Source organism: Triturus cristatus, chromosome 1_2, assembly GCF_964204655.1.
Source record: "Triturus cristatus chromosome 1_2, aTriCri1.1, whole genome shotgun sequence".
In the NCBI taxonomy this organism is placed as follows: Eukaryota; Metazoa; Chordata; class Amphibia; order Caudata; family Salamandridae; genus Triturus; species Triturus cristatus.
The window spans coordinates 1,080,750,596-1,080,776,825 of record NC_140580.1 but is presented as its reverse complement, the minus strand read 5'-3'; the positions used below and the strand labels follow the sequence as shown (position 1 = coordinate 1,080,776,825).

General features: G+C 45.3%; 1 protein-coding gene across 7 annotated transcripts in view; it reads left to right on the top strand.

Annotated features, from left to right (window-relative positions):
- GPSM1 (G protein signaling modulator 1) overlaps positions 1 to 26,230 on the top strand; it is a 982,732-nt gene that overhangs the window by 863,361 nt on the left and 93,141 nt on the right. For 6 of the 7 annotated variants that reach the window (XM_085613283.1, XM_085613273.1, XM_085613300.1 and 3 more), the window contains 2 exons: positions 135 to 343; positions 9,949 to 15,706. In XM_085613283.1, coding sequence (XP_085469409.1) covers positions 135 to 343; positions 9,949 to 10,179 — 440 coding nt within the window. In that variant the 3' untranslated portion in view covers positions 10,180 to 15,706. Of the gene's footprint in view, positions 1 to 134; positions 344 to 9,948; positions 15,707 to 26,230 lie in introns of those variants that run through there. The other variant, XR_014963238.1, reaches the window with a different exon arrangement.

Below are 26,230 nucleotides of genomic sequence, written 5' to 3'. Positions count from 1 at the left end.
TATTGTTCTATCAAGTCTTACTGGAGTAGGATATACAAGCTGTTATATTATACTAGGTCCAAGGAGCCCAAGCTTCTGAAATGAATCACTGATGAAGATTCACCAAAGGTCTCTTCTTCTCATCTTGTCTTTAGCTCCCTCTACCTTGCTTGCATCACCACAAACAGAAGAGTTCTTTGACCTGATCGCCAGTTCCCAAAGTCGGCGCCTGGACGACCAGCGAGCGAGTGTCGGGAACCTACCTGGGCTACGGATAACGCAGAACAACCTGGGTCACTTGATGGTTGAGGGAGACCCTCAAGAGCCCGGGGACGAGTTCTTCAACATGCTCATGAAGTGTCAGGTATGAAGGCAGTTCTACGGCTTAAGGCCGACACAGTAGTATGCGGGGTAGCCTGAACCTTAATAAGATGGGCTGCCGCAGAGAGACCCACCTCAAAAGAGATTTTATGGGGGCGAATGGAGATGGAGCTGGGGGGGACATGAATAGTTGCGAGGGAAGCACAGGTCGGCCATGTTGGCTCTAGAGTTATGAACTGTTTCCTTTTATGCTAGTGACATTTTGCAAAGTTTCCTTTTTTTGCACAAAAGAAACTTTACAAAATGTCTCTCTTTAAAATTGCCTTTGTTTGTAAAATGTTATGCACATTGTGAGGTGATTTTCATTGTATTGCAAAATAATTTTCACTCAAACCACACACTCACACATGAAACAAACCACACAGAACTGCATGATTCTAAAGGTTAATTTGGTAAATATGAAGCCCATGGAAGTCAGAACCCAGAACCCAACTGCACAAGCCTTGTAGCAAAGGCCATTCACCATCAACTTATAATCATGCACAAAGTGTGTCAGGTAGGGCCCAGGAAGCGACACAACAAATGTAAGATAATCCGACAATTTATTGCAAGAGGCTCATTGCAAAAAAGGCAACCATACCAAGGTAAACACACCCTCCAAAATATCACAGCGCGAAACACTAAAGTGGCATAAGCCATAGAAGTGGGCAACTTTATCCAATGGCTCAGGATACTCACAGAGGGTTTACTGCACTACTCCAAGGAACCAAAAGTATCAATCAAAACATCTGAACGACAGAAGGAGTTTGTATGCTCAATTGCACAGTGAGGGCACATCAAAACAGTGCAAAAGAGGATCCTCTGTAGAGGGAGGAGCTGGAGAGAAGGGAGGCAAAAACAAGGTGCTGGTCTACCCAATGTGGATAACATAGTGGAGCACCAGAAGGCCAGCTGAGACCAATGTTTGGCATGTGGCTTCAAGGCTCGAAGGTGCTAGTCCTATCTAACAGTAATAGTCTCATCCTAGAAAAGCATACAGGCTGGAGCCTATGCTGTTCAACGTCCAAACCTGCAGGCTAAGGCACCTCACACACAACGGAAGCTGAGAGCAAGCAAGACGGGACGGAGGCACAGGCAAACGCCAGAGGCGATTCAGTGCCAATTGCTACAGCACCAGAGATCAAGGTTGGCAAGGCACACAGGAGGAACCACAAGTCAACCTTCATCATTGCCGTTGCCAAAAGTGGAATCAGAGGGAACGCATGAAGGAAGCTCCTGGACCAATGGGCAAAAAGAGCATCCACTCCCCAAGACTAAGTATATGGAGCTGCAGCACAAACTAAAGGCATTGCCCCAGGATGTGAACTGGTCCACCAGTGAAATCCTATCTGTTTCCTGGGTGGAGGAGGTAATGCACAGACAACTTCTAATGCCGACTAAGGTGGTCATCAAGAGCCTTCTCCACTACAACAGATAAACAGCTGAAAAAGACAAGAGAAGAGCCTTCGCCCAGAAAAATACAGCCTGCACCACCACATCCAAGCCATGTGTCCTGTGGCAGTTAATGTAGGCCTGCGACATGTGGTTGTCCATCGGGACCGGAACATGATGATTTAGCAGTTGTGGGAAGAATAGAGGACAGCCTTGAGAACGACACCCTGCTCTTTCCAGTCAGACCGGGGAGACCTGGGACCCTGATCTGACAAGTAGGACAATGTCAACCTCCACCCAAGAGGTTGTCCTCGGTGGTCAGAACCAAGGGAGCAGGAGGATCCAAGGACCACTCCAGCAATGGAGGTTCCCTACTTACATCTTCCATGACAGAGAAGCACTCAAGGCATTTGCAGTCAACAGTGAGTGTTCTAAGCTTTTGAAGCTGAGAACCAGTGGGAGATAAAGAAATTTACCAGGAGCTTAAGCTGGAAGTGAACCAAGAGAACCACAATGGTCATAGCACTGTGTACCTTTGGAGACACAACTGCTCCCTGATTGTTAAGGCATACTGCGAAAGACCAGACAGGTCAAACTGAAGTCTGCTTTTCACAGGCAGTATAAATTCCATAAGAACATTCTGATGCCCAGCTAATGTTTGTGCAGGAGATGGAACTTCTCTACGTTGATGAGGAATCCGTGGTCTTGCAGACTCTGGCACAAGTGCTTGGAGTCTTCCACAGACTAAAGGAAAGAAGAGGCAGCAATAAAGGAATCCTGTAAATATGAACACAAACAAACCCTTGTTTATGCAAGATGGCAGATAGAGGAGACAGGGCTTTAGTAAACACATGGGAGACACAGAAGCTGGCTTGAAAGAAAGCACCTGGAATTGGTATTAAAGCTGCCCCCAGAAAAAAAACATTGACTGGAGTGGATCTGGATATGCTGGTAAGTGTCCTGGAGATCTGGGGACACCAAGGAATTCCCAGAATTGAGTCACACACAGAGTACGCTGCAGCCACCATCTTGAATAGATGATGGTGGAGGTATTTGTTCACAGTCTTTGAGATCCAGAGTAGAATGTTACATCCTTTGCTCTTTCCCTCTCAGGCAAATGCCTGACACCGTAAAGACTGATGCCGGTGGGAGTGAGGGAGAGTGACCCTGAACAGACAGGGACAATAACTAAATTCCAGTATCTGAAGTACCCACTGATCTGACACCAAAAGGGCCACTGTTACTGATATTGTTGCAAACCATGGCCAAAGAAACAATTTTGGAGAAGTCAATCCCCTAAGCAGACCTGGCAAAGGGGAACAAGTGCCTTCTAGTTTTCATCCAGATTTTTCAGCGTTGTCTCAAATTGAGAACCAAACAACAAGGATCCCAGCAAAGAAAGATGCACCATTGGGTAGCAATGAGCACCGTCCGGCTTCCAAACATGGCACCTGCTGGAAATGATAGCCGCAGCATCTGCCTCTGAAAGTTTGTCGTAGGTGATGTCAGCATGGACACGCGCCTTCTCCTCCACCAAAGCCCACATCCTGCATAGTATATCCACCATTCCGCATATTCTTGGAGAGTAATTGAAAATGCTTCCCCAGGGATTGGACAGGACAGGTAGCAGAGGGTCCCTCAATGAAGGCAACCCCAGAGAAAGAAATCTTCAAGGTGAGATGAATCCTTCTGTCAGTGGGGATGGGTCGGCAAGAGCAGCATCCTAGGGAGCAAGGGCAGGATGCAATGGACCACTAGCATCAGTGGGTCTACCTGAGTGACTGACAGTGTCACTGCGCTGCAGTGAAATGCTGCTACTTTAAAATTGAATAGATTTTACCACGAATTGTTGGCAATCTTACATATAGTTTTAACTTTACAGATCTTCTTTGGCCCATATCCCATGGCGAATACGCATCACAACGATATTCACCGCAGGTCACTACAGGTTTTCAACCATAGAGAGGTAGTGTTATCCCTCTCTACCATAGAGCGCAGCCATAGCAGTCGGAGGTTGGCGCGGTAGTTGTGAGACGCCCTCTTCTTTCAATGGCAGCTGGCGCACAGGTGAGCACGCTGCGCGAACAGAAATGCTGCTACTTTTAAATTGAATAGATTTTACCTTGAATTGTTGGCAATCTAACATATAATTTTAACTTTTCAGATCGTCTTTGACCCTTACTGCATCACAACGATATTCACGGCAGATTTTTTTTCCATAGAGAGGTAGTGTTATCCCTCTCTACCATAGAGCGCGGCCATAGCAGTCGGAGCTTAGCGTGCTAGTTGTCAGATGCCCTCTTCTTTAAATGGTGGCTGGGCAGCGGGCGCGCAGCAGGTGTACTGCTGGCGCAACAAAGGTAAGCCCGTGTGTGCCCGTCCGTGCCCGAACAGGACCAGAGGCCAGGAACCCTGCACAAATGTTCCAAAGACCGATACATTATACCGCCGACCAGTTGCTGTTATAAGGACCGCCCCCCTTAATCGCAATGCAACCTTTCAGGGCAAGTAGATAATTGGCCTGAGGGATTCCAGGTATGCACTCATTGTAAATACGAAATAAAAGTGCAAGATAAACGAAATACATTGACCCAATCTCCACAATCAGAAGCCAAAACATGGAAATCAGGCTTAATTAACAGTCGTTCTCTCCCTAAACACAAACTAGAAATACGGCTCCTGCTTGAAGGGGGAAGACCTAGACGTTTTGTTGATTACGGAAAGCTGTCTTAACAATAGCTCTACTCATGACATTCTATCGGCCCTTTCTTCCGGGTTCCACATGTACAGACATGATCGTATAGGAAAGGTAGGGGGTGGCGTAGCCATTTTAATGAAAAATGAATATAAACGAATCTCCATCCCCCTCCCAATTTTAGACTGTGAAAGCCTTCAATTTGCCATCTCATTTGCCCCAACATGCACCTTTTCAGGACTTTTAGTATACAGACCACCAGGGCTCAGTGCAAATTTCATGAATAGTCTGATAGACATCTTGGCTAGTCTAGCAGTGAAGAAATCACATATCACTGTCCTAGGAGACTTATTCATTTAGATGAACTGACTCTCTCGCATGTCAAAACTGTTGCAGGAACTACAGAGGATGCAATTAACCCAATTTGTAACCGACGCCACTCATGTTAAAGGACATATTCTTGACCCTCTAATCTCCTATGACCCTAAACTTTTAGTACTTGCACCAGTACCTCTGCCATGGTCAGACCATCATTTCATTCCTTTTACACTAACTAACATAGGAGCCCAAAAAACAAAACAAACTACTACCATCAATCAGATGAAGAACTGTTCAAAACTCAACCTGGAAGCTTCGTTGAAAATGTTGGAAACTTCTACTCCAAATCTAAAGGGAACTTCAGATGAGGCTTACACAGGAAACAGCCATAACATCGCATGTGTTACGTGGCATGCTTTTACAATGCGGTCGTTACAACGACCACGTTGTTACAACGCAAGCCATTACATCGCAAGTTGTTTCTACAACTTGCTGTAGGGGGCGCATTGTTTTGGATTAACAATCCAACACCTTCCCTGCTGTTGCACAAACTGGAGTAGGAATAGTAAATTACACTATTCCTAAATCCAGCGCGCCCCCTACAGCAAGTTGTTCAAACAACTTGCAATGTAATGGCTCACGTTGTAACAACGTAGTCATTGTAACCACCACGTTGTAAAAGCATGCGATGTAATGCATGTGATCTAAAGGTATGTATTCGCTTACACTGACTGGGAAAGCTGGATCACTCAGTCACTAGACCAGGGCATCCCCAAAACTACACCCAAGTTAAAAATTAACATCAAAAAAGCACCCTGATTCAACGCTCACTTAGTTTCCTTAAAAAAGGCTTGTAAGAGGATGGAGAGGGCATGGCGAAAGATTATGGTTAGGGCTCCCGGATTTATGGTATTTATTTTTTTATAATTTCCGTCCATATCTATTTTTTGGCAATTTTATCTGTATTTATCCATATTTATTTAGTGTTTCGCGTAAAAACAAAGTTGTAAAACTGTACATTTCCATATTTATTTAACTGACTAACGTGCACTCATACTTTAATGTCTGTTGTGTTTTAGCTATTTAAGCTGCCAAATATGACATAAAAATACAACCACTGGTAAATATTAGCATTATACCACAAATGTATATTGACATATGCCATTATTTAAAGACATTTCATCCTGTTTTTTCATTTCCCATGCTGTCCAGCTTTTGGGCTATAATTCATGAAAGACAGCATGGAAGTTCACATAAATATGCACCATTTTCTGTATTTATCCTCCTTAAAAAATAAATGCAGATAGAAAACACAGTGTTTTCTGTCTGTGTTTATCTGTAAAAATCCGTAAAAACGGAAAACAGGGAGCCTTAATTATGATCTATGTTTAAAAGCCAGTTACATGGGCACCATTAGGCTTTACCACAATAGCATTAAAGAAGCCCAGGCGAAATTCTTTGAAGAAAAGATAAATCAGGTGCAAATTTCCCCTAAGGAACTGTTTAAAGTGGTGAAATCCCTGACAAACCAGGATAACCCCATTCCGCATTCCTCTAAAGCAAGATGTAAAGAGTTAGCTATCTTTTTCCATAAAAAGGTTATAGACATATATGAATCTCTTCATGGAGGGACTGGGACAGCAATAGGCCATGAGATCGACCCGTCGCTGGCTCCTACCCTTCCTGCTCTTACCCACTTCCCACCCATTAATGAAGATACAGTGCGAACTTTGATAAGATCAAATCCGAATCTCCTTTTAGATCCAGCACCCCCTCACGTTTTACATACAACCATGGAGGCCATGCTCCCTTCGATAGTAGAAATTCTTAATTATTCATTAGTGGCAGGAATAGTCCCAAAAATATGAAAACACGCAATTATCAGACCACTATTGAAAAAACAGCATCTAGATTCATCACTATTCATGAATTATCAGTCTATTTCACTCCTAGCATTAGCTGGAAAGCTTGTGGAGGAACATGTAAATCACGTGTTGTCTGATTTCTTGGAAAACAACCACTGTCTTCACCCCGCGCTGATGGGCTTTCATGCCCAGCATAGCAGTGTATCCACCCAGTTGGCAGTTACAGAAGAACTAAAAAAGCCCTCTTGATCAAGGCAGCACCGCCACAACAACGCTCTTCGATCTGAGCACGGCATTCGATACCGTGGATCATAGCATTATGCTAAAGAGACTCGGGGAGATTTGGATCCCGGACAAAGCCGTGGAGTGGCTGCTATCCTTTCTTGAGGACCGATCCTTCCAAGTCATGGAAGCCAGCTACTTCTCGGACAAGATGCCTTTGATATGTTGGGTGCCTTAGGGCTCCCCGCTCAGCCCAACATTATTCAATATTCCTATGCGACCGCTGGCTGAAATTGTCCAGGAGTTTGGCATATCCAGGGCACAAGTCCTATAAAAAGCAGTGGGGGGGACTGACCAAGTTTGATAGTATGCAAGTGACATCATGACGCATGCCAACACAGCACATGACATCATGATGGGTGACATCCCACATGGCATCACAGTAGCGCTATTAAAGAAATAAAATAGTGCTGTTTGTATTGTTATTTGTGTAAATATTGGGACAGACCCTCCCATCTGACATTCTAACAGTGCGTGCACTTATATACAGGGACTGAAAAAAGTTTTAAAAAAAAACATGCATCTCTTAAGTATCTGTAAAGAGATAACAAGCTGTGTGCTTTTGTTTCCTCTCCTGTCATGCCGCTTCATTTCCGATACGCGATCAAAAGGAGACCTGATGGCCCCATAACTTCTGCCTGTATCTTTTGCACAGCTGGAGGTTTAAAAAAAAGCCCCCTAACTGCCTGTATGTTGCTGCTGAGAATGAAAAGCAGACAACATGCAGGAGCTGCTGAACTGTCCCGGTGTCTGAAAATGACACTGGGACCAGTTCAACATATTTCTGTGGGGCCCAACTTCTTGGCAGGGGGGACTGTGTCCACCCTGTGAAAATAGAGGGTGGACGCTGTGTACCCGCGTGTACCCACGACTCTTGCCTTGGGCACATCCATGGTCTCGTACGCAGATGATACGCAACTGACGCCATGTTTGGAAAGGGTGGCAGAGTGGATGATGAGCAGTTGCCTAAAGTTGAATGTGGACGAGACAGAGCTGATGATTCTGGGACGCAAATCGGTGCCCAGCTGGCCAAGCTGTTTGGGGAACCCACCAGTTCCAAACCTCTCCATCAAGAACCTCGTAATTTGGATGGACAAGGAACTTACAGTGGAAGCACACGGTAAAAAGCTATCCGGCTCATGCTTCGGTTTACTCAGAATGCTCCGAAAGGTACTGGAGCTAATTCCAAAACACAGTCATTCATGCAGTGGTGCCCTCCCGTCTTGATTATGGTAACTCTCTTTACTTAGGTGCCCCAAAACACGTTATTAAATGACTCCAAGTTGTGAAGAATGCTGCAGCCAGGCTCCTGTGTAAGGTTCCAATCCACAAACCAGTTGGGGAGCAGTTGAAATTGCTCCACTGGTTACCGATTGAGGCCAGAATTAAATTAAAAGTAAACACAAGGAGATGATGGACGGAGCACTGAAACATTTCAGACACTCACCCCCAGGATTAAATTTAAGGCACTTTGCTTGACCCATAAAGCAATAAATAACAGGGGTCCCTTGAAAATCAGAGACATGATAGTGTCATATGTCCCTAATAGATGTTTAAGATCATACCAACAACATCTTCTCAGAACTACAAGAATCAAAAGAGTAAGATGAGGAGGCAGATCTTTCTCACATCTGACGCCTAAGCTCTAGAATACATTTCCATGTGAATTAAGATTTTTGGAAGCTGAATCTATTTTTAGGAAAAAGTTGAAGACATGGTTATTTCAGCAGCACTTTTCAACACACTTACGCACTTTCTTTCTGCGGCTCACTCTTTTAGCGCTAGGAAGCCCTGGGGCAGCTATGCGCTCTATAGATCCCTTTTAACAATAACAGAAGCAAGGGCAGCATGCAGTGGACCACTGGCATCAGTGGGTCTTCCTGGGGGACTGACAGAAGCAAAGGCAGCATGCAATGGACCACTCGCATCACTGGCTCTCCCTGGGTGACTGACAGAAGCAAGGGCAGGATGCAATGGACCACTAGCATCAGTGGGTCTGCCAGGGTGACTGACAGAAGCAAGGGCAGCATGCAATGGACCACTTGCATCAGTGGGTCTTCCTGGGGGACTGACACCACTGCTCCATCTATAAGTGGGCTTTACAATCAGTGGCATAGCTTGACCTACTGCCACCCGGGGCGGACCCTAAGTTTGCCGCACTGTGCAGGTAGGCGTGGGGGAGGGCAATGGATTACTTTTTCCGAGGGTGGAGAGATTGGGGATCTGGCAGCCGATGGACGACTTGTTCGTTGAGGGTAGTGGTAGTCGACAGACACGACTCGCTCCCCTCCGCCGCACCCAAAAACAGTGCAGCTCGGGATGGACTGCCCCCCCAGCTACGCCACTGTGTACAATGTCCTTTCACTCTTTGTCCACAACATCACACCTTGTGGACACTCCAGAAGTTTAACTCCTGGAATGAAAGCGCAAAATGAACCCATCCTGTATGTGAGCATGTCATCCAGACAAGACCTCCTCGTGGATTGGGGTCTGTCAGCAACAACCCCATCCACAGTGGCATATAGCTCCTTTGGAGCTAAGGAGATAGTAGGCAAGGACATTTGGAAGTGACTACCATCATTACAAACTGCAGCAAGCGGCGTATAGGCACTGCGCGAATGTGCCTTGCCACTGCACCAACTGACTGTGCCAATGTGTTTTTCTCAGTGCACACATGCAGTGGTTTCCCCCATCAAACCCTTAGGAACTCTTTCAATTTAAGGCACTTGATTCTGGTGCCCCGCTGTAAGGGCGCTTGCAACACTATTTTTTTTTCCAAACTTGCTAAACTTTTGATGCCATCTTTACCGGTAGGAATAGACCTTAGCCTACAACTTTCTACAACCCCCAATATTCGGACGTTATGGTCTACTCTCTCCCTGAACAGGAAGGCCAATTGTATTTCCCAGATTAGGTATTATAACTCATTTGACTTTACTTTCTGTTTTGCATATTGAATTTTGCAAGTTCTCCCATGTACTGCCCCTGCCACAGTGAGAATACATATTCAGTCTATTATTTAAAAACAACATTCACTTATGTCTTTGTCTTTTACAGTCTGCACGAATCGACGACCAGCGGTGCGCGCCCCCAGATGCGGTCCCACGCGGGCCCACCATGCCCGACGAAGACTTCTTCAGCCTCATCCAGCGAGTTCAAGCCAAGCGCATGGACGAGCAGAGGGTAGACCTTCAGGGCAATCAAGACGAGGTGGAAGAAGAGGAAGGAAATGACGAGGTACAGGAGGAGGACCAATCAGAGAAGCAGAGGCGGCCGAGCTGCAGCTAAGACATGGGTTTGAGGGAGGCCGTCAAACCTCACCGCCACCAAACCAACATGTCACCCGCTCATGGACCAAGACTGCTGGCAGAAACTTTAAAACAAGGAACGTGTGGAAAACAAAGTGCGAAATATGATTTTAAAAAAGACAATCTTGCCATCCAGGCACAGACTTGTGTTGCAAGCTATAGACAGCCAAATGAACAGGTAATATAGTTGGCTGATTAAAGTTTTAGGGATGAAAACTAAACTGCCAGGCTCTTTTTATAGTCTGTTTTTATAGAGGCACGATGTTTAAGTTCCAGGTAATGCAGCACTGGCAACTGGGGCAAACCCAGGGCTGCACAATCAGCCTGAAGTGCAGGGTGCAGGACAGGACACCTGACAAATCATGCACAGCTCAGTTAAGATACTGCCAGAGACATTAAAGAAATATTCGATTCTTGGAAGGGGTGGAAGGATCGGCCCTATCTTCAGTATAGGTCCCGGAAGCTACAAATGGCGCTGGTCCTTGAGGTCAGTATATTTCGCAGCGACACAGCAGTCATACAATAGCATTTGTCGCAAAGTGATTGGCCCACAAACCATCCATGCGGTGGATCCAGGCTCATGCCAAGGTATTTCAAAATCAAAGATGAGCAACGTGGTGTGTGCTGCAGAAGGCTCAACCAATTGTAAAGAGAGCGAAACATGCTGACCTGCACCCGGGTCTGTTTGATACATGTGTAGTCTAAGTTTCAACATTATAATAAACCTGGGCGGAGGGCGAGAATGTTAAAATGCATCAACCCCTTTGGTTCTACCAACTTTATGCAGGGACCACGTCAATTCAGTTCTTTTACAAGCAGACTGCATGGATGCTGTCATGCCTGCTGTTTCACCAAGATAAGAACTATACCGAAATGGACAGTTATTTTCAGAAGTTATGGCAGCTCCTTCGTCTGCCATCGTAGGTAAATGTTTTAAAACATTCATGCAGTGGGCGGCCCCTTGACGTTGATTGACTTAAGAGTTTTGAGAGGATTGTTACAACTAGGTAGACAGTTATTGATCCCTAGATGTTTGTGGAGGACTCCTTATCTGAAACAATGCTGCCCTCTAGTGGAAAGTTAGCGCCCTCGCCAGTATTTAAAACCACCTCTTTGCTCTGCGTTTTTGTGCCACGTATAACAATGATGATTCTTTTTAATAGCCGATTAGATTAAGTCATTTTCCTAACGGGTCACGTTTCTGAAAAAAATATTGCACATGAACGATATTCTGAGGGGAGAGCACCCTGAAAGCCGAACAACCCCTGCATGGTCGCGGAGAGTGGGTGTTTCAGAGGGCGGATGAACAAGCATACTGCAGTTCCAGGGCAGCTAATGGATGAACGAGTTGGCCAAACAGCTTGGGATACCGCTAAACATCTGCAGCCTCGGTACATGAACGATTCACCAGCACCGCGTCGTCGATTGTAACAGCTACTGTGGGGCGAGGCACCCCCTGCGCATTCACAGCTAAAGATTTCCCACAGAAGAGACACTTTCAGTGGCTGTTCCCTTTCATGCACCAGGGCCATCCAATCACTGCAGGACAGTGGACAGCTGCTGCTCTCTACAGTCCCTTTCAAAAAATGGTCTTCAAAGGTTTTCAAGCTTCAAACATTTTCATGCCAAGCCTTACTCTCGTACAGTAATTCAGTAACTCCCTTTTACCTATTCCCTCCCTCCCCCCCTCTCCCCCCCGCTCACAATTATTACGTAAAACATTGCAGTGGAGACCGAGGGCAACATTACTGAACATGCTTTGGGGTATTCAGGTAGCATTCCGTAGCGTAGCAAGGTCAGGTGCTACCAGGTGCAGTTCTTGTCACCCCCTCCCCCCCACATTGAAATTATTAAAAGAAGGAACATTTTGTATTTTTTATTTTTTGTCTCCCCCTCAGTAATGACACCCGGGGCGACCCGCGCCCACCGCACCCCTCTTCCTACGCCACTGGTTGCATTTACTGGGTTCAGTGATATGACAATTCACTTCCATGTTTAGAAACTAGTGGCCTTGCTTAGGGTTTGGCAGACAGGGTATCCGTTCATGAAATCAACCGAGTACCTTGCCCATCAAAGTCTTCGTCTGTCCGCCTTATTTAAAGAGGGGCGACTATTAGATTTCTCTCAATGGAGCCCCCGTTAGCTCCGTTGACAGAAATGCTTCCTCTGACAGGTCAATGTAGGAGATTTATAAAGCACTTTGTTACCAAACGGTGTCCTGGCGCTAACCAATGATCAGACAGGAGGCAGGTATCTTACCAAAAGTCTGATATGCTGAATAGCCAGGTTTTCGACTCACGTCGGAAATTGAGAAGGGAGTTGGCAGATCGGATGGGTAATGGAGGTTTATTCCTGATTGTTGTGGTTCCTGGATAAAAACTTCTGCCGCCCCAGTTCATTCTACTAATTTTGGTCCTACCATGGGTCTAGAATTGAACGATCTAAGAGGTCTATTAGTTGAGTACCATCTGAATTTCTGGCCTCGATATTGTGGTCCTTGTTTGCGTAAGGCATGTACGCAAAGCACAAAGCCTTGATCTGGATCCTCTCCTTCACTGGCAGCCAGGGCAACCGCTTGAGGGTTTCCCGGACTAAGACCTGTTTAGGAGTGCGAGTGAGGACTCGCGCTGCTGTGTTCTGCAATACCTGAACGGAGTAAGGGCCGACTGGGGAAGGGCTTTGCACTGCCTGCCTTGTTAAGGGTGTAATGTCTTGTTCTTTCTGTCCATTAATGCCAGACGAAACCTGTGAAAAACACAAAAAGACAATAATGACCCCCACACCCTGGGAGAAATCTCCCCCTCCCCAATTTGGGAGTTTCTTTTTGAAAAACCAAAAAAGTTAACCGTTTGCTGCATGGCCTACAAAACAGAAGACTGCAGTTCACCAGACATGTTTACCTTGTTCACTTCAAGGTACAGAGATGACCGCAGGGCCGGCGGTCACCTTTAAATCCAAAAGATGATACTCTATCAGGATGGTGGCGGTAATGTCCACCACTACCTTGACGGACAGAGTACCGTCCACCAAACTCTAGATCAGCCCCAAAGACCCCTTCCAAGATTTGTTGATTGAATTAAAGTTGTGCCAGCTTTTTAATTTACATTAGTTTATCTCACTTGTAATGCATAGCAATGCCAGAGAGCACATCTTCGAGGTTCAGAAACGACACAATGACAAACCCAAAAGTTAAAAAATAGACAATGGTTATAGTCAAGAAACTGCAAACAAATCAGTGAAAGATGGCACAGCTGGTTATAATTTAAATGAAAAAGGCAAGGACCAGGGCCTAGCCGTGAATGCCTGCGATGCGGTGCAAGATACTACATCAAACGCTGTATGAGTCTCACTTTGAAGGACGACAAGTGGGGGAAGTTCCTTCCTCAGCTCAGCTACTGTCATGTGAAGTCGACCCAACTTATTTTAATCCCCATTGAGGCATTCACAATTTTGAGTCCTGGGTAGAGCAGAGGAGTTTCAATGTTTGAATGAAGAAAAAAAGAAACAGAGGAACAGGTCTGGTTAGGTAATCCTTTTTCACCATGCTCCTGTCAGTCACTCATTGCAACCCAAAAGCCTTAATGTACACAGGCAGGAAACATCAGCCTGTCGCATGAGGTGTGGTGGTGAATGGACCATGTCCGGTGTTGGCATAAGATCTGAAGAGGCAGTCTCAGTGGCCCCTCCAGAACTTCCGTATGTCAGAGCTCAGCATCCATGAAAGGAAGTGCATGCGGGTGTTGTAAGTGGTATATGATGTGGATACAACCACACTACTTAGTGCCACTCACCAAAATCCTACCATTTCAAAGATACTCCAGGGCCAAGTGTATCCTTACCAGCAACAAGGCTGTGAAAGACAATCTTATTAGGAAAACAACAGTCTGAATATCTTGCACAATGAGACTCTTACAATGACTTTACACAGGTCTTTGACTTAACGCAGGTCAATGACTTTACACAGGTCTTTGACTTTAAGCAGTTCAATGGCTTTACACAGATCAATCACACGCTCTGTGCCATGCAATGCTTACTGGTGAATTTTCACACACATAACGGAAGGCGTGTTGGAACCCAATGAATGACCTAGTAACCGGCAGAGTATTCAATGAGCGGAGGGTTACAGGTTAACTGTTGAAGAACCTCGTCTTCTCCTAAATGTACATATATCTCAGCAGTGATCTAAAATCAGGGATTTGTCCAAAGTTGACCCGTAAGGCCTCCAAGCGTGCCATATTTTCAGTATAACCCCAGGCTAGCGAATGGTTACAGTTATCTATAAATGTACTTAGCATGGGTGTCCTCAAACTCTGGAGTGCAGGCCTCATGGCACTCCAGCTTATTCTCCTAGAAAATGTAATTCATAAGTTCCTCCCAGAGATTCTTCAGCTCGTGGTTCCAACACTTAGAGAAGAAATTCACTTAAACAGACAGAGTAAAAAAAATGTCTGCTTCAAATTTGACTTGGTCTAGTCATCTGCTTCTTAGACACAGGAAGTTCTAAGCTCTTGATTTCTGCTACTGAACCCTTTCAAAATGTCTCCTTCTCTCACACAGGTTGGCCCTTTGACAGCCATTAATGTGTTTGTTAAATGTATGTTAGTCTGTGGGGACTGTCTTTGGGGCTGCCAGATTATCTCTTATGTCTTTTACTGCTCTAGAATGTCGCTGAAAGAGTGGTCGCCGGAGGCGGAAACACCACCATGTTTACCCCAAACTGAAATCTTTGCACTAGTTTCCCATTCCCCCCAGACAGGTGTCTTTAATTCAAGTGAATCACCCAGAAAAGAACATCTTTGGGGTCCCCTATCTCTTATGAAAGGGTAACTTGCAGCTTTATAGTCCGGCCAAAGTTTTTGCTCAGATGGCATTGTTCTGTTGCACACCTGACGTTCTTCTCGCCAGAGACAAGGAAGTTACAGAGCTCCATTCTCTTTCCACCGAAGGCCCTAACATGCTCCAATTTAGGAAGTACCATAAGATGTTATTCTTGAAGTATGGTTCTAGTCAGATTATAGTCAATAAGTGCTCAAACCCTTGGTTTGTAGAGCATTTCACCTACAAAATTCAATTCTATAAAAGTATTATTACTTAATGTTGCCTATTCAAGCAGAGCTTAATAAAAAGAAATAACATTTACTGGTGTTCCCTGAAGGAAGGCACCCTAGACAGTTGCCTAGAACACCTTATGGGTTGGTGCGGCCCATTGTGTGCCAACGATGCGTATGTGCTGCAAGCAGGACATGGCAACAATACAAACTGGAACCCAGACTTTCCCCTCTCCAAACTGTGCTCAAATGCTGTCCACTTGAATGTATTAGTAGCTTATTTATTTTCAATGTGCATTTGTTGGCGTCATTGATGGGGATAAAGCCAACCCAAAAGGTACTTTTTTTTCTGTAAGCGTAGCCAGGTGTAATTATAAAGTATAAAGCCCTCTTTTTGGGGCGGGCGGAGGGTGGAGAGGCATCATTTGTGCTGAATAAAGGTAATATTTTGTGCTCAAAGTTTCGATCGATGTGTCTTGCCTTATTCACTCCAGTCCTTGGATTTCCTGGTTCAGCAAAAGAAACAACTCACCTAAAGGGTTAGTGATGTGGTCTTCTTTAAGGCTAAAAATGGGGTTGAAACTAAGAATGCTAATGTAACCACTATTTTTAAGTCAGTTTTTGCAATTTTTTATATTTGGTTTCACAGATGTTTATAAAAGTGAAAGTTCATCACAGAAACTTTCAACAATTACAATGGGGTGAAAAAAACATACATTTTCATGTTAGCTATTGCAGGAATGAGGGGGGGATAAGAAGAATACAGAAGAAGAAATATCTGGAAATGACAGAGTAGAACTCTCGAACTCCACACCTAACAAGTGTCATTTTAGACTGTGAGCAAAAATATAGGTTTAACAAAGAAATCTACGGTTATTCAATTTCACTGTTAAAGTTATTTAAATGTAAGGGTAAGGAAGCCGGTCGTACAACCGCCAGGTGTGTATTTAATCTAACACTGGTCTTTCCTGATTTAATTGATTAAATGCTCCAAAGAGGCTTGTGTTGTTAGTTCAATAATCCATCCAAATTTGAATGAGCTAATTGACCCAAGCTAGGCCTTTATTAGTTCAAGAATGCAAAACATGTTAATGTTGATGTACCCCCTGAATGTCTGGGATCACAAAGACCCAGAGAATATGACCAGCACTACAAAGCTTTTCATCTAAGCCATGAACGTGAAATACCGAAATCTCAGAAGGGATCACAGCACAAGAGAGTGAGAGGCGCAAGGTTTTAAAATATATATATAATGGGAAGTTTACGTAGCCATAACATATTACATCGGAAGCCAGATCATCAGCAAAAACAAAATCACTAATAAATTCTTCAAAGAGCGAATTCTTGAAAAGCTGAAATTAAAATCTAATGGCTGTAAATTCAATATCACTCATATACAGACTGACAGCTATTGTAGTGCCTCAAGCCATCATGAAATGCTGGTCACAAATCATAATATTTAAAAATAAGTGAGCTGTCAAGTTCTACATCTCCAGTGAGTGGCAATGCGAGAATCAGGGAGACCCCTATAGCTGCGTTTACGTTGTCTAAGTAACCATTGGTCAATAATCCCACAATTGTCTGATCATGGGAATGCTCAATAAAACAATCCTGCCTAATTTGACATATGCTGCAAAATGCCAAACTTGCTCCTGAATAAATGTGTCTTAAAACCAAGTTCAGCATTCTAGATTACTTGCAAAGGTACAGACATGAGGAGCAATTCTGGGGCTTGGGGGAGTAAATCGCTCAATCGTAGTGTCCGTGGCAACAGAACTTCCATTTTTGACACAGGTTGCCACTTCCTCAACCCCTGCCAAAGGCCTCCAAGCTCACCCCTGGGCTCTCTTGCACAGAAGATCAATCTGTGTCTTATCTGCATAGGACTGATACTTCAATAGCTCAGATTATTTGGTATAAATGTATGATCGAGTGATCTGAGACACCGCTGCTCGCAAAAGACAGTCCGTTTTGTGGAACTATTAAATACTCTGTACCGGTGGAGAATCCTCTGGTAGAAATACCTCAGCCGTAACATGTCTGTAGAGGTGTGGACTCTGACAGTGATTTCCTAAGTGACTGTGAATCCTTCAATGGAGGACTTACCTCTTCCTCACTGAACTGTAGGATTTTCTGCCACTACTCAACTCTAAATCTGCTCCTATGTCCACTCGTTCCAAGGAGCTGAGAACCTCTTAAAGCCGCCCTATACTAAGAGGTTTAGGCTCATATTTACTAAAGCTTTGCACCAGCGCTAGGGCAATGCATGCGATCTACTCTCCAGTCAAAAGGTGTCTCGCACTAGACAGGTGACCTTTTCACCGTGCAAAACAATCTTGGTGCCACTAATGGGACTTTACTAGGGTGGATCAACACAAACATCCATAGGTTTGAACACAATGATAGAGCTACTAAAATATCCAGACAGGACTGTGCATCAAAAAATACACCTACTTGAAGCAGAAACAAGCAAGGACAAATGAGTTAACTTAAAAAAAAACCAATTCATTGCATGTACGCTGAAGTGCACAGCACACACTCAATGCATGGATGGGATCGTTCTAGGCATAGTCATTTGGACAAGAATATGCTTCCAGTACAAATCCTTCGCTAGACAGCGCACACTCACCTCTGCATCATGGTGCACGGCTATGCATCGTGCAAGGCAGCCTTGTTTGGGTGTCAGTGCAGGGGATGGCGGCAACATCAGCGGATGTGGGCCTTAGAGCTTAAATCAAGGCTTAATATATTCAAACGAAGACTAGGAGTGAACCCTTTATACCACGTCGAAGATCCTTTCGAAGTGTCATTCCTATAAATCATTGGTCTTTAAAAAGGTGTATTTTTCATCCCAACTAATGCACAGGTTTGCCTGTGGCACTCCAACCTTTTAAAGTGATAGCCCGCACCTTGATTAACTCTGCATTTGTCTGTAAGGGGGCTCAACCATATATTTTGTAAGTCTACAATAAAATGCATCTTCCCCCATTCTGGGTTTTGAGCAAACATGTCTAATAGTTTTAAGAATATTATATTTCTTGAACGAAATCTTTCAGCCTAATGAGTCTGGTATTCAATTGTTACTCAATTTCACCCCATGTCTAATAAAAAATAATTGCTAATTCCAACAAAATCACGCACAACTAACCTTGGCATGGACTTAGAAAAAACACATGCCTACAATTAGCAAAAGAAAATAACTGTAGTTCTATTTCTGCTTTTTTCCATTTCCATCCGGGCAACTCCATAGGAATCACAAATTATTTTAAAAAAGCATTCGCAAAGCCAATTGGGCTAATTTTTTCAAAGCAATTGCATGATATAGGCTTTGCCAATACTTGTTTCATTTGGCAGCCGCAAAACAATAAATCTAAATGGCCATTATGGCGTGCATACGCACCACTACACGTGCTTGCCATGGAGGCCCTCCTTGAATGGTGTTTTCTTTGACAAAATAACACTCTTTAACATACTAATGGTATTTTCTCAAAGAAAACCAATTCCAAGATGGTCTGCAATGCATGCATATGTATCTCAAACTGCTGCAAAATATTTTGAATAAATTGTGAGTTTAATTTACTGTTTAAAGAGGGCTAATGGCCATTTTCATATGGTTTTTAAAAAAAATGTGCGTACAAGCAAACGGCCCAGGAGCAGTACACAGCTGCCAGGCCTAAGGCAAAAAAAACAAGCATTGGCATAGCCAATAGGTCACGTCTTTGGGATCCTATAAGTGTTTAGCCATGTAGCACATTATCCTGGGTGGTTCAATTCAAGCTTAATTCCGGAATAAGTGTAAGGTTCTATCAGGCCAAAATTGGAACGTGTGGAGGCTCGCGGCATTGGGGGTAGCTTGCAGTGGTGTAGGGGCAACGAAGGAAAGCTTGCAGCAGTGACGAACGCTAAACACAGCGCCCAACCCTGAGGCCAGCGCCCACTCCACAGGTCAGCGCCCAGTGCGGCCGCACCAGTCGCACTGCCCTAAAGCAGACCCTGTTGTCACCTGAAGGAGCACTGACTGTCATGCAATCGGGAGTCATTCATTCCACAGCAGCCTGGATGTGCCTTTCTGGTGGAAGTCAGACAGACTGGGCGACACATCCACACTCGCTGCCACTCCCTAGGTAGGGTTCCACTAGCTTATGTAAACCCCGCCAGAGCGCTACTTGGTTCTCCATTGGACAGGCAAACCCCGAGAAAATACCATTACCTTCCCAAATCCAGGCCAGGGCTTCATTTGTAGGGGGCACCTGGCTGCATCCTCTTTTCTCGCCTTGAAAATGCAGCACTCTTATCACCTTGGCAACTTAGCTGTGTTAGGGATCTGCCACTCAGCACATTTGCATAGACCAGATACTGCCGATCCTCTCTTATCACCATTATAAACCAAGTATGTGAAGCCTGTCAAATCAGGCTTAATGCTCTCTAAGTCCCAATAAAAACACAGAAATCACAACAGCAGAAACCCAAAACTTGGGGTGGCAATGCGTCCAGCTGCGCTTGTTCCCATGGAGTCCCTGTGATACGTGTGCAGCGCTCGGGTGCCAGTGTGCGCAGCAGGGTTGATGGGTGTGTGGGAGATGGATGTGGCTTGCTTACCGCCATGCTGACTGGCTGTGGTGCGCTGGAGCTGCCGCTACGCTCTGGTCTGCCTCCCTCGATATGGTCCGCTCGGCTCCGGCACCAGTTCTGTCACGGACAGGCCTCCCGGCCGCCAGGGGCGGTGCGATCCTAGCCAGCAGGAAGGGGCGCGTCCCGGGAGCAGGCGGGCTACAAGCACAGGCGGCCTTCCTCCAAGGCACTGTATCCAGTTCCTGCTTTGGGAGAGCCGGAGTGTCTGTAACGGTACTGGCCGGTGCTCCCAGCTCTTTTAGGGAAGGTGCGGAGCACGGACAGGAAGACCGCTCCGCAGCTGATGGGGGTCGGGGCTGACGCCTTCTGCCTGGGGGGTCTGCAACGGTGCCCAGTTTACAAAAAGGCAGGACGTGTGTCACAGAGGGTGTTCTGGCCGCAACCACCTGGATTCAGCGTTCTATTTGGATCTGAGCGTAGATATCATAGGAAGCGCTAACGGTGCATAGTGGGACCACGTAAAGAAAGCACTTAGGGCAGTAACCACCGGCTGATGTCACGCGAATCCGCACTTATTTTTTATCATGAGGTATTCTGGTGATATTCAAGTAACTTTTCTTTTATTCAATATGACAGAGATGTCACATTACATGCTGCCCCTTCTGCTCACAAAGTAAGCCAAGGTCGGCGGCGAAAGTAAAAGCGCTGCGATCACCAGGGCCAGCGCGACCATCTGTTTCCAATTAACGAGAACGCGAGAGCGGGCGCGATAATTGGAAACAGATGGGCTGCTGCTCGCTTTGCCGGACCCTAGGCAGAGAGAAGGCGGGCCATGCACCCGCCTTTGGCCAATTGCGTGCTGTCTTTCTTAGAAAGACGCACACAAAGGCCAATACAGTTGTAAAGCCCTTGCTTAAAGTCTCGCAAAGCGGCGCATGCGCGCTGGCTCAGGCGAGACCTAAAAAGGGGCACCTTTCTGCACAAAAACAATCCCCTGAGGCAGGCAAAATAAACATAATAAAATAAAGATATTTCTCCTTGTTACGCCTCACCTAAGGAGGCGTAGCATTTTGACACGTTCTAAGCTCTACCAGTAATGGTAAAGCTGGGACTACACCAAAATACATTGGTGGACGCATGGAAACACCCACGCTCCACCCATGGAACATCCCCCTCAATAGCATGGGGCTGAACCCATGCCCATCAAATGCATGTACTTTAATGTATTGTAGTAAGAAAACAACATCAACAAGGAAGTACATGCCACATATGTGTATTCTTATCATAGCATTTCCTCACCCTAACACCATTCCTGCAAATCACCTCCAAAAACATCCACCTCTCCAAAAATATATACATCTACAGGCATGGTGTGTGGACATTAAAGAATAGCTTTATAAACATGTTACAGGGTTCAAACGTAATTGGACGAATATTTCACTGGGCCTTTCAAAGGTATAGCTCTTGTCTTTTTCCAGGAGACTGGCTATAACACAGTTGCTCCTTTAGGATTTTGCTGGTCAGATAGTGAAAGTGAGGTTAGCCCTCTGAAACACTGCATCCAGCCTCAATGTTCTCCAGCCAATGTGTTTGGAGTTCTAGTTACAGACTGTGCGCCTATCTTGTTTCTGAAATATGTTTTACAAATCTGATTAAAAGAGTGTCCATTAGTGCAAAGGCACTCCTACATTCAGTGAAGAGACAAAAAGGTCCAGATTGCATCAAAAAAAGCCTGGGGCATTATTCTTTTAAAAGGGGTTACATAGTTAACGGAGAGTTATTGGTGGAAAACCCTGTCATCCAATGTAATTTTATCTTCAGCCAAAGGCAAGAAGAATGGACTTTCAATCTTATTCCTAAACTAATCACTACAAGGGTGGACACACATCTGCATGTCTGTTGGTGGGAGCAGAAGTTAAGGCCCCTAACAGTGGATTTTGCAAGGTTGTTGGCCAACAACTCCTGTGTTTTGGAGATCCCTTTCAACAACAGAATACAGTATTTAGTCCCTATTAGTTGTTGGTGCCAACCCAAAAGTTTATATTAATTTCCTCTGGAGCCTTCAAAATCCCACAGGGAAAAATGCTACCTTCTTGTCTTGACACCTCGAGGCTAATTCACAAAAGCATTATGAGTATGGGAAGAAGCACTACAGAGTTCTCCTGTATGCAGTCTCACATGCCTTTGTGAAACGGCTGCAAATTTTCCAACTCCCTATTTTGTAAAAATGCAAAGAGAGCACAGTCCTTTCTATTTGTACTCATTGTGTATGGCTATCCCCTCAAAATTCCCATTTTATTCTCTTTGTAGAGGTTTGGGGGTCAATTCACAAAAACATGTAACAGTATGCAAATGAGTGGTAGAAGAATACTACTTCACGTATTGCAAAAGGACTTTGTGAATAGGCCCCTAGAAGTTAAACTTGAGGCTAGATCGCCGTTAAAAATTGGGTTGTTGGTTGACTGGGGTGTGAGCCCTGGTCAAGCAGCAACCACAATCCTAGTCAGGGTAAGGCACAAGCAAACCCCAAATGAACCTGTGCTCACCCTCTGGTAGCTTGGCGCAGAGCAGTTAGGCTTAACTGGGAGGAAATGTGTAAAGTATTTGTTCAACATTTAAAACAGTGAAAACTGTGAAAAAACACCACACAAGAAGATCCCACACCAGGTTTAGAAAAATAAAAGAAATCTTATTAAATGAAACAAGACCAAAACGATAAAAATCCAATCAGGGAAACCAGAGATATTGATTTTTAAAGATTTAAGTTAAAATGGCTCTAAAAAGCACAGACGTGGGTCCCTTGCTCCCTTTGCCACTGGATTCAAGCTAGCCTGGCTGAAGAGGGCTGTTAGCCTGAAACCGGTCCCAGGATGCTTGTTTACGGTCCAGGGAAGACATGGCTTGGCAGTTCGGGTTGGACTGTTCCCATGAGGCACAGGGTCCAGACTGATTTGCATATAGCTGTGTCTGAACTGGGGTGGCAAAGTGAGCTAAAGAATGATGATGGATTCAACCCAGATCTGTGACTGGGGGTGAGTGTTTGAAAAGTTTCAGCACTCCGTGTGTTTGCTTTGTTCGCCCTAAATTGGCAGGGTATGCCCAGACATGGGTCCCTTGCTCACTTTGCCACTGGATTCAAGCTAGCCTGGCTAAAAAGGGCTGTTAGCCAGAAACCGGTCCCAGGATGCTTGTTTCCGGTCCAGGGAAGACATGGCTTGGCAGTTCGGGCTGGACTGTTCCCATGAGGCACAGGGTCAAGACTGATTTGCATTTAGCTGTGTCTGAACTGGGGTGGCAAAGTGAGCTAAAGAATGATGATGGATTCAACCCAGATCTGTGACTGGGGGAGAGTGTTTGAAAAGTTTCAGCACTCCGTCCATCATCTCCTTGTGTTTGCTTTGTTCGTCCTAAGTTGGCAGGGTATGCCCAGACGTGGGTCCCTTGCTCACTTTGCCACTGGATTCAAGCTAATCTGGCTGAAGAGGGCTGTTAGCCCGAAACCGGTCCCAGGATTCTTGTTTCCAGTCCAGGGAAGACATGGCTTGGCATTTTGGGCTGGACTGTTCCCATGAGGCACAGGGTCAAGACTGATTTGTATATAGCTGTGTCTGAACTGGGGTGGCAAAGTAAGCTAAAGAATGATGATGGATTCAACCCAGATCTGTGACTGAGGGTGAGTGTTTGAAAAGTTTCAGCACTCCGTCCATCATCTCCTTGTGTTTGCTAAAAAGCACAAAGCACTACCAAGGGAAATCTGGTTGTCCCAGACTGGGAACAAAGTCACAAGGTCAGCCTAACTGCAATGGAGCGCGGGTCGCTACAGGGACCAAATTAGGCCCGCTGAACAAAGTATCTTAAAACATGGTTGCGTTGCCTAGTCAAAGCGATGCGTTGGTTCAAAGATGCAACAAGACTGCGGGGCGAGGTCCTGTGTGTCGTCTTCGAAGATCCCGTTGACTGAAGTTTGCAATGTGAAGGCTTGCCGGTGAGGATGCGTTGCGCAGCTGGGGCAATGCATCAGTTCAGATGAGCTGTGGAGATGCGATACGGAGGCCAGCGTTGGCGTTAATCTGCCATCGAGGGATGCAAGGACCTGGACTGAAGATGCGTCGCACCATCCGCGATGCATCGGTTCCAAAGATGCGAAGGGCGCTGTGGACGTTCTGCGCCGGGCCAAATCCGTGCAACAGCACTGAAGCGTCGGTTCTGCTCGAGGATGTGCCACTCAGCCAAGGAGCTTCATTGGTTTGGCTGGAGTATGCACCGCTCAGCAGCGAAGAGTGTCAGTTCTGCTGGTAAGTACCCTAGGTCCACTTCCAGGGGTCCAGAAATGGTGTGGCACCACTTGGCAGGGTAGACTCTCAGATGGTAGAGTTCAAATGCAGATGCAAGGTTGTTGAAAGGCTGTTATGTTCCTGAGGCATCAGATCAGGAGGTGAGCCAACTAGCCCTTTAAGTAAATCTGGGTTCTGGGTTCACGTGATGCAGGTCCAGTTCTTCTCACTTAGGCAAGGGGGCAGCAGGGAAGTAGTTATTCCATAGCAGCAGTCCAGCAGAGTGGCAGTCTGTTATGTTCTAATACTGACTATGCTCTGTATTTACCCCTCTCTTTCCATTCCTTTTTCCCGTTCATCTGCCTTTCCCCTCCCACGTACTCATTGGTCACAGAGCTCGTGCCCAGAATGTTGAGAGCTGGGGGTTTGGGTGGTGACCGTTGTGAGATGTACATTGGGGCATTATTGTAGGGGTTGGCGTAGCTTGTGGATGCTAAATAAAGAGGCTGCATAAACTTACCTGGTGCCTTCTTGTTCCTCCATCCTGCTTTACTACACAGTCCTTCCTGGCAGAGTAACCACAGGTCCAGAAGTGTACTAAGGTGATGGTGTCAGAGGTCCTTATTTTATACACAGTTGAACCTTTGAAGTGGGGAAAAGCTTCTAGAGACAAGCCTTTGAAGTTCAAAGACGCCCTGCTTGGGCCCCCCTGATCCAGACTAACTACAGGGGGTATGCAGCCCTTTGTGCAGGGACATGACACAGCCATGTGTAAGTAAGGCTGGATTCTGCTCTTCCCTCCCATCCCATTCAGTCACACCTAAGCTCCCATTGTGTATGGCTGTCTGAAAGGAATACACAAAGTCCAACTGCACCCAATCATGTGACCAGAGACCGGCTACAGGCACCATATGGCTAAGGCAAGAATATGCCAACTTTTTAAAAGTGGCATTTTCACAATTATAATGTAAAATCCAACTTCACCATGAGTATTTTAAATTAGGATTCCAGAGAAACCAATCTTGAATCAATCATATCTTCCCTTTTGGAAATCACACTTATAAAACGTAATAAAGTAATCCCAATGTTATCCTACTGGAGATATAGGCCTACAGTAGTGAAAACGAGTTTAAGAGTTTTTCACTAATAAGACATGTAAAACTGAAAAGTACATGTCCTGCTTTTTAAATACATTGCACTCTGCCCTCTGGGCTGTCCAGGGCCTACCGTAGGGGTGACATTTACATATTAAAATGGGAGGTGTGGGCCTGGCAAAAGGTTTATTTTTCCAGGTCGAAATGGCAGTTTAAAACTGCACACACAGGCTCTACAATGGCAGGCCTTAGACATGTTTTAAGGGCTACTTAAATGGGTGGCACAATCAGTTCTGCCTGCCCACTAGTAGCATTTAATTTACAGGCCCTGAGCTCATATAGTACCACTTTATTAGGGACTTATAAGTAGATTAAATATGTCAGGTGGGTATTAGCCAATTTTACCATGTTTTAAGGAGAGAGCATAAGCACTTTAGCACTGGTTAGCAGTGGTAAGGTGAAATCCTAAGGCCAGCAAAAACGAGTTCAGCAAAAAGGGGAGAAGAAAGGCAAAAGTCTTAGGGTGACCCTGCAGAGAGGGCTATTTCCAACAGAATGCATGAGACCTATTACAAAATAATTCTCATGAGTTTTTTCTTACTTAAATCAGAAATGACGTGGGCATTTTGCTCATGATAGCTTTGGGAATCAATATAAAACAGTGTTTTTATCCCTGGCTGGCTCAGAGGAATAGTTTGACTTCTGGGAAATCATCACGTGAACCCAGAACCCAGATTTACTTAAAGGGCTAGTTGGCTCACCTCCTGATCTGAAGCCTCAGGAACATAACAGCCTTTCAACAACCTTGCATCTGCATTTGAACTCTACCATCTGAGAGTCTACCCTGCCAAGTGGTGTCACACCATTTCTGGACCCCTGGAAGTGGACCTAGGGTACTTACCAGCAGAACTGACACTCTTCGCTGCTGAGCATTTTGCTCATGATAGCTTTGGGAATCAATATAAAACAGTGTTTTTATCCCTTGCTGGCTCAGAGGAATAGTTTGACTTCTGGGAAATCATTTCTTTTTCTAACAATATATG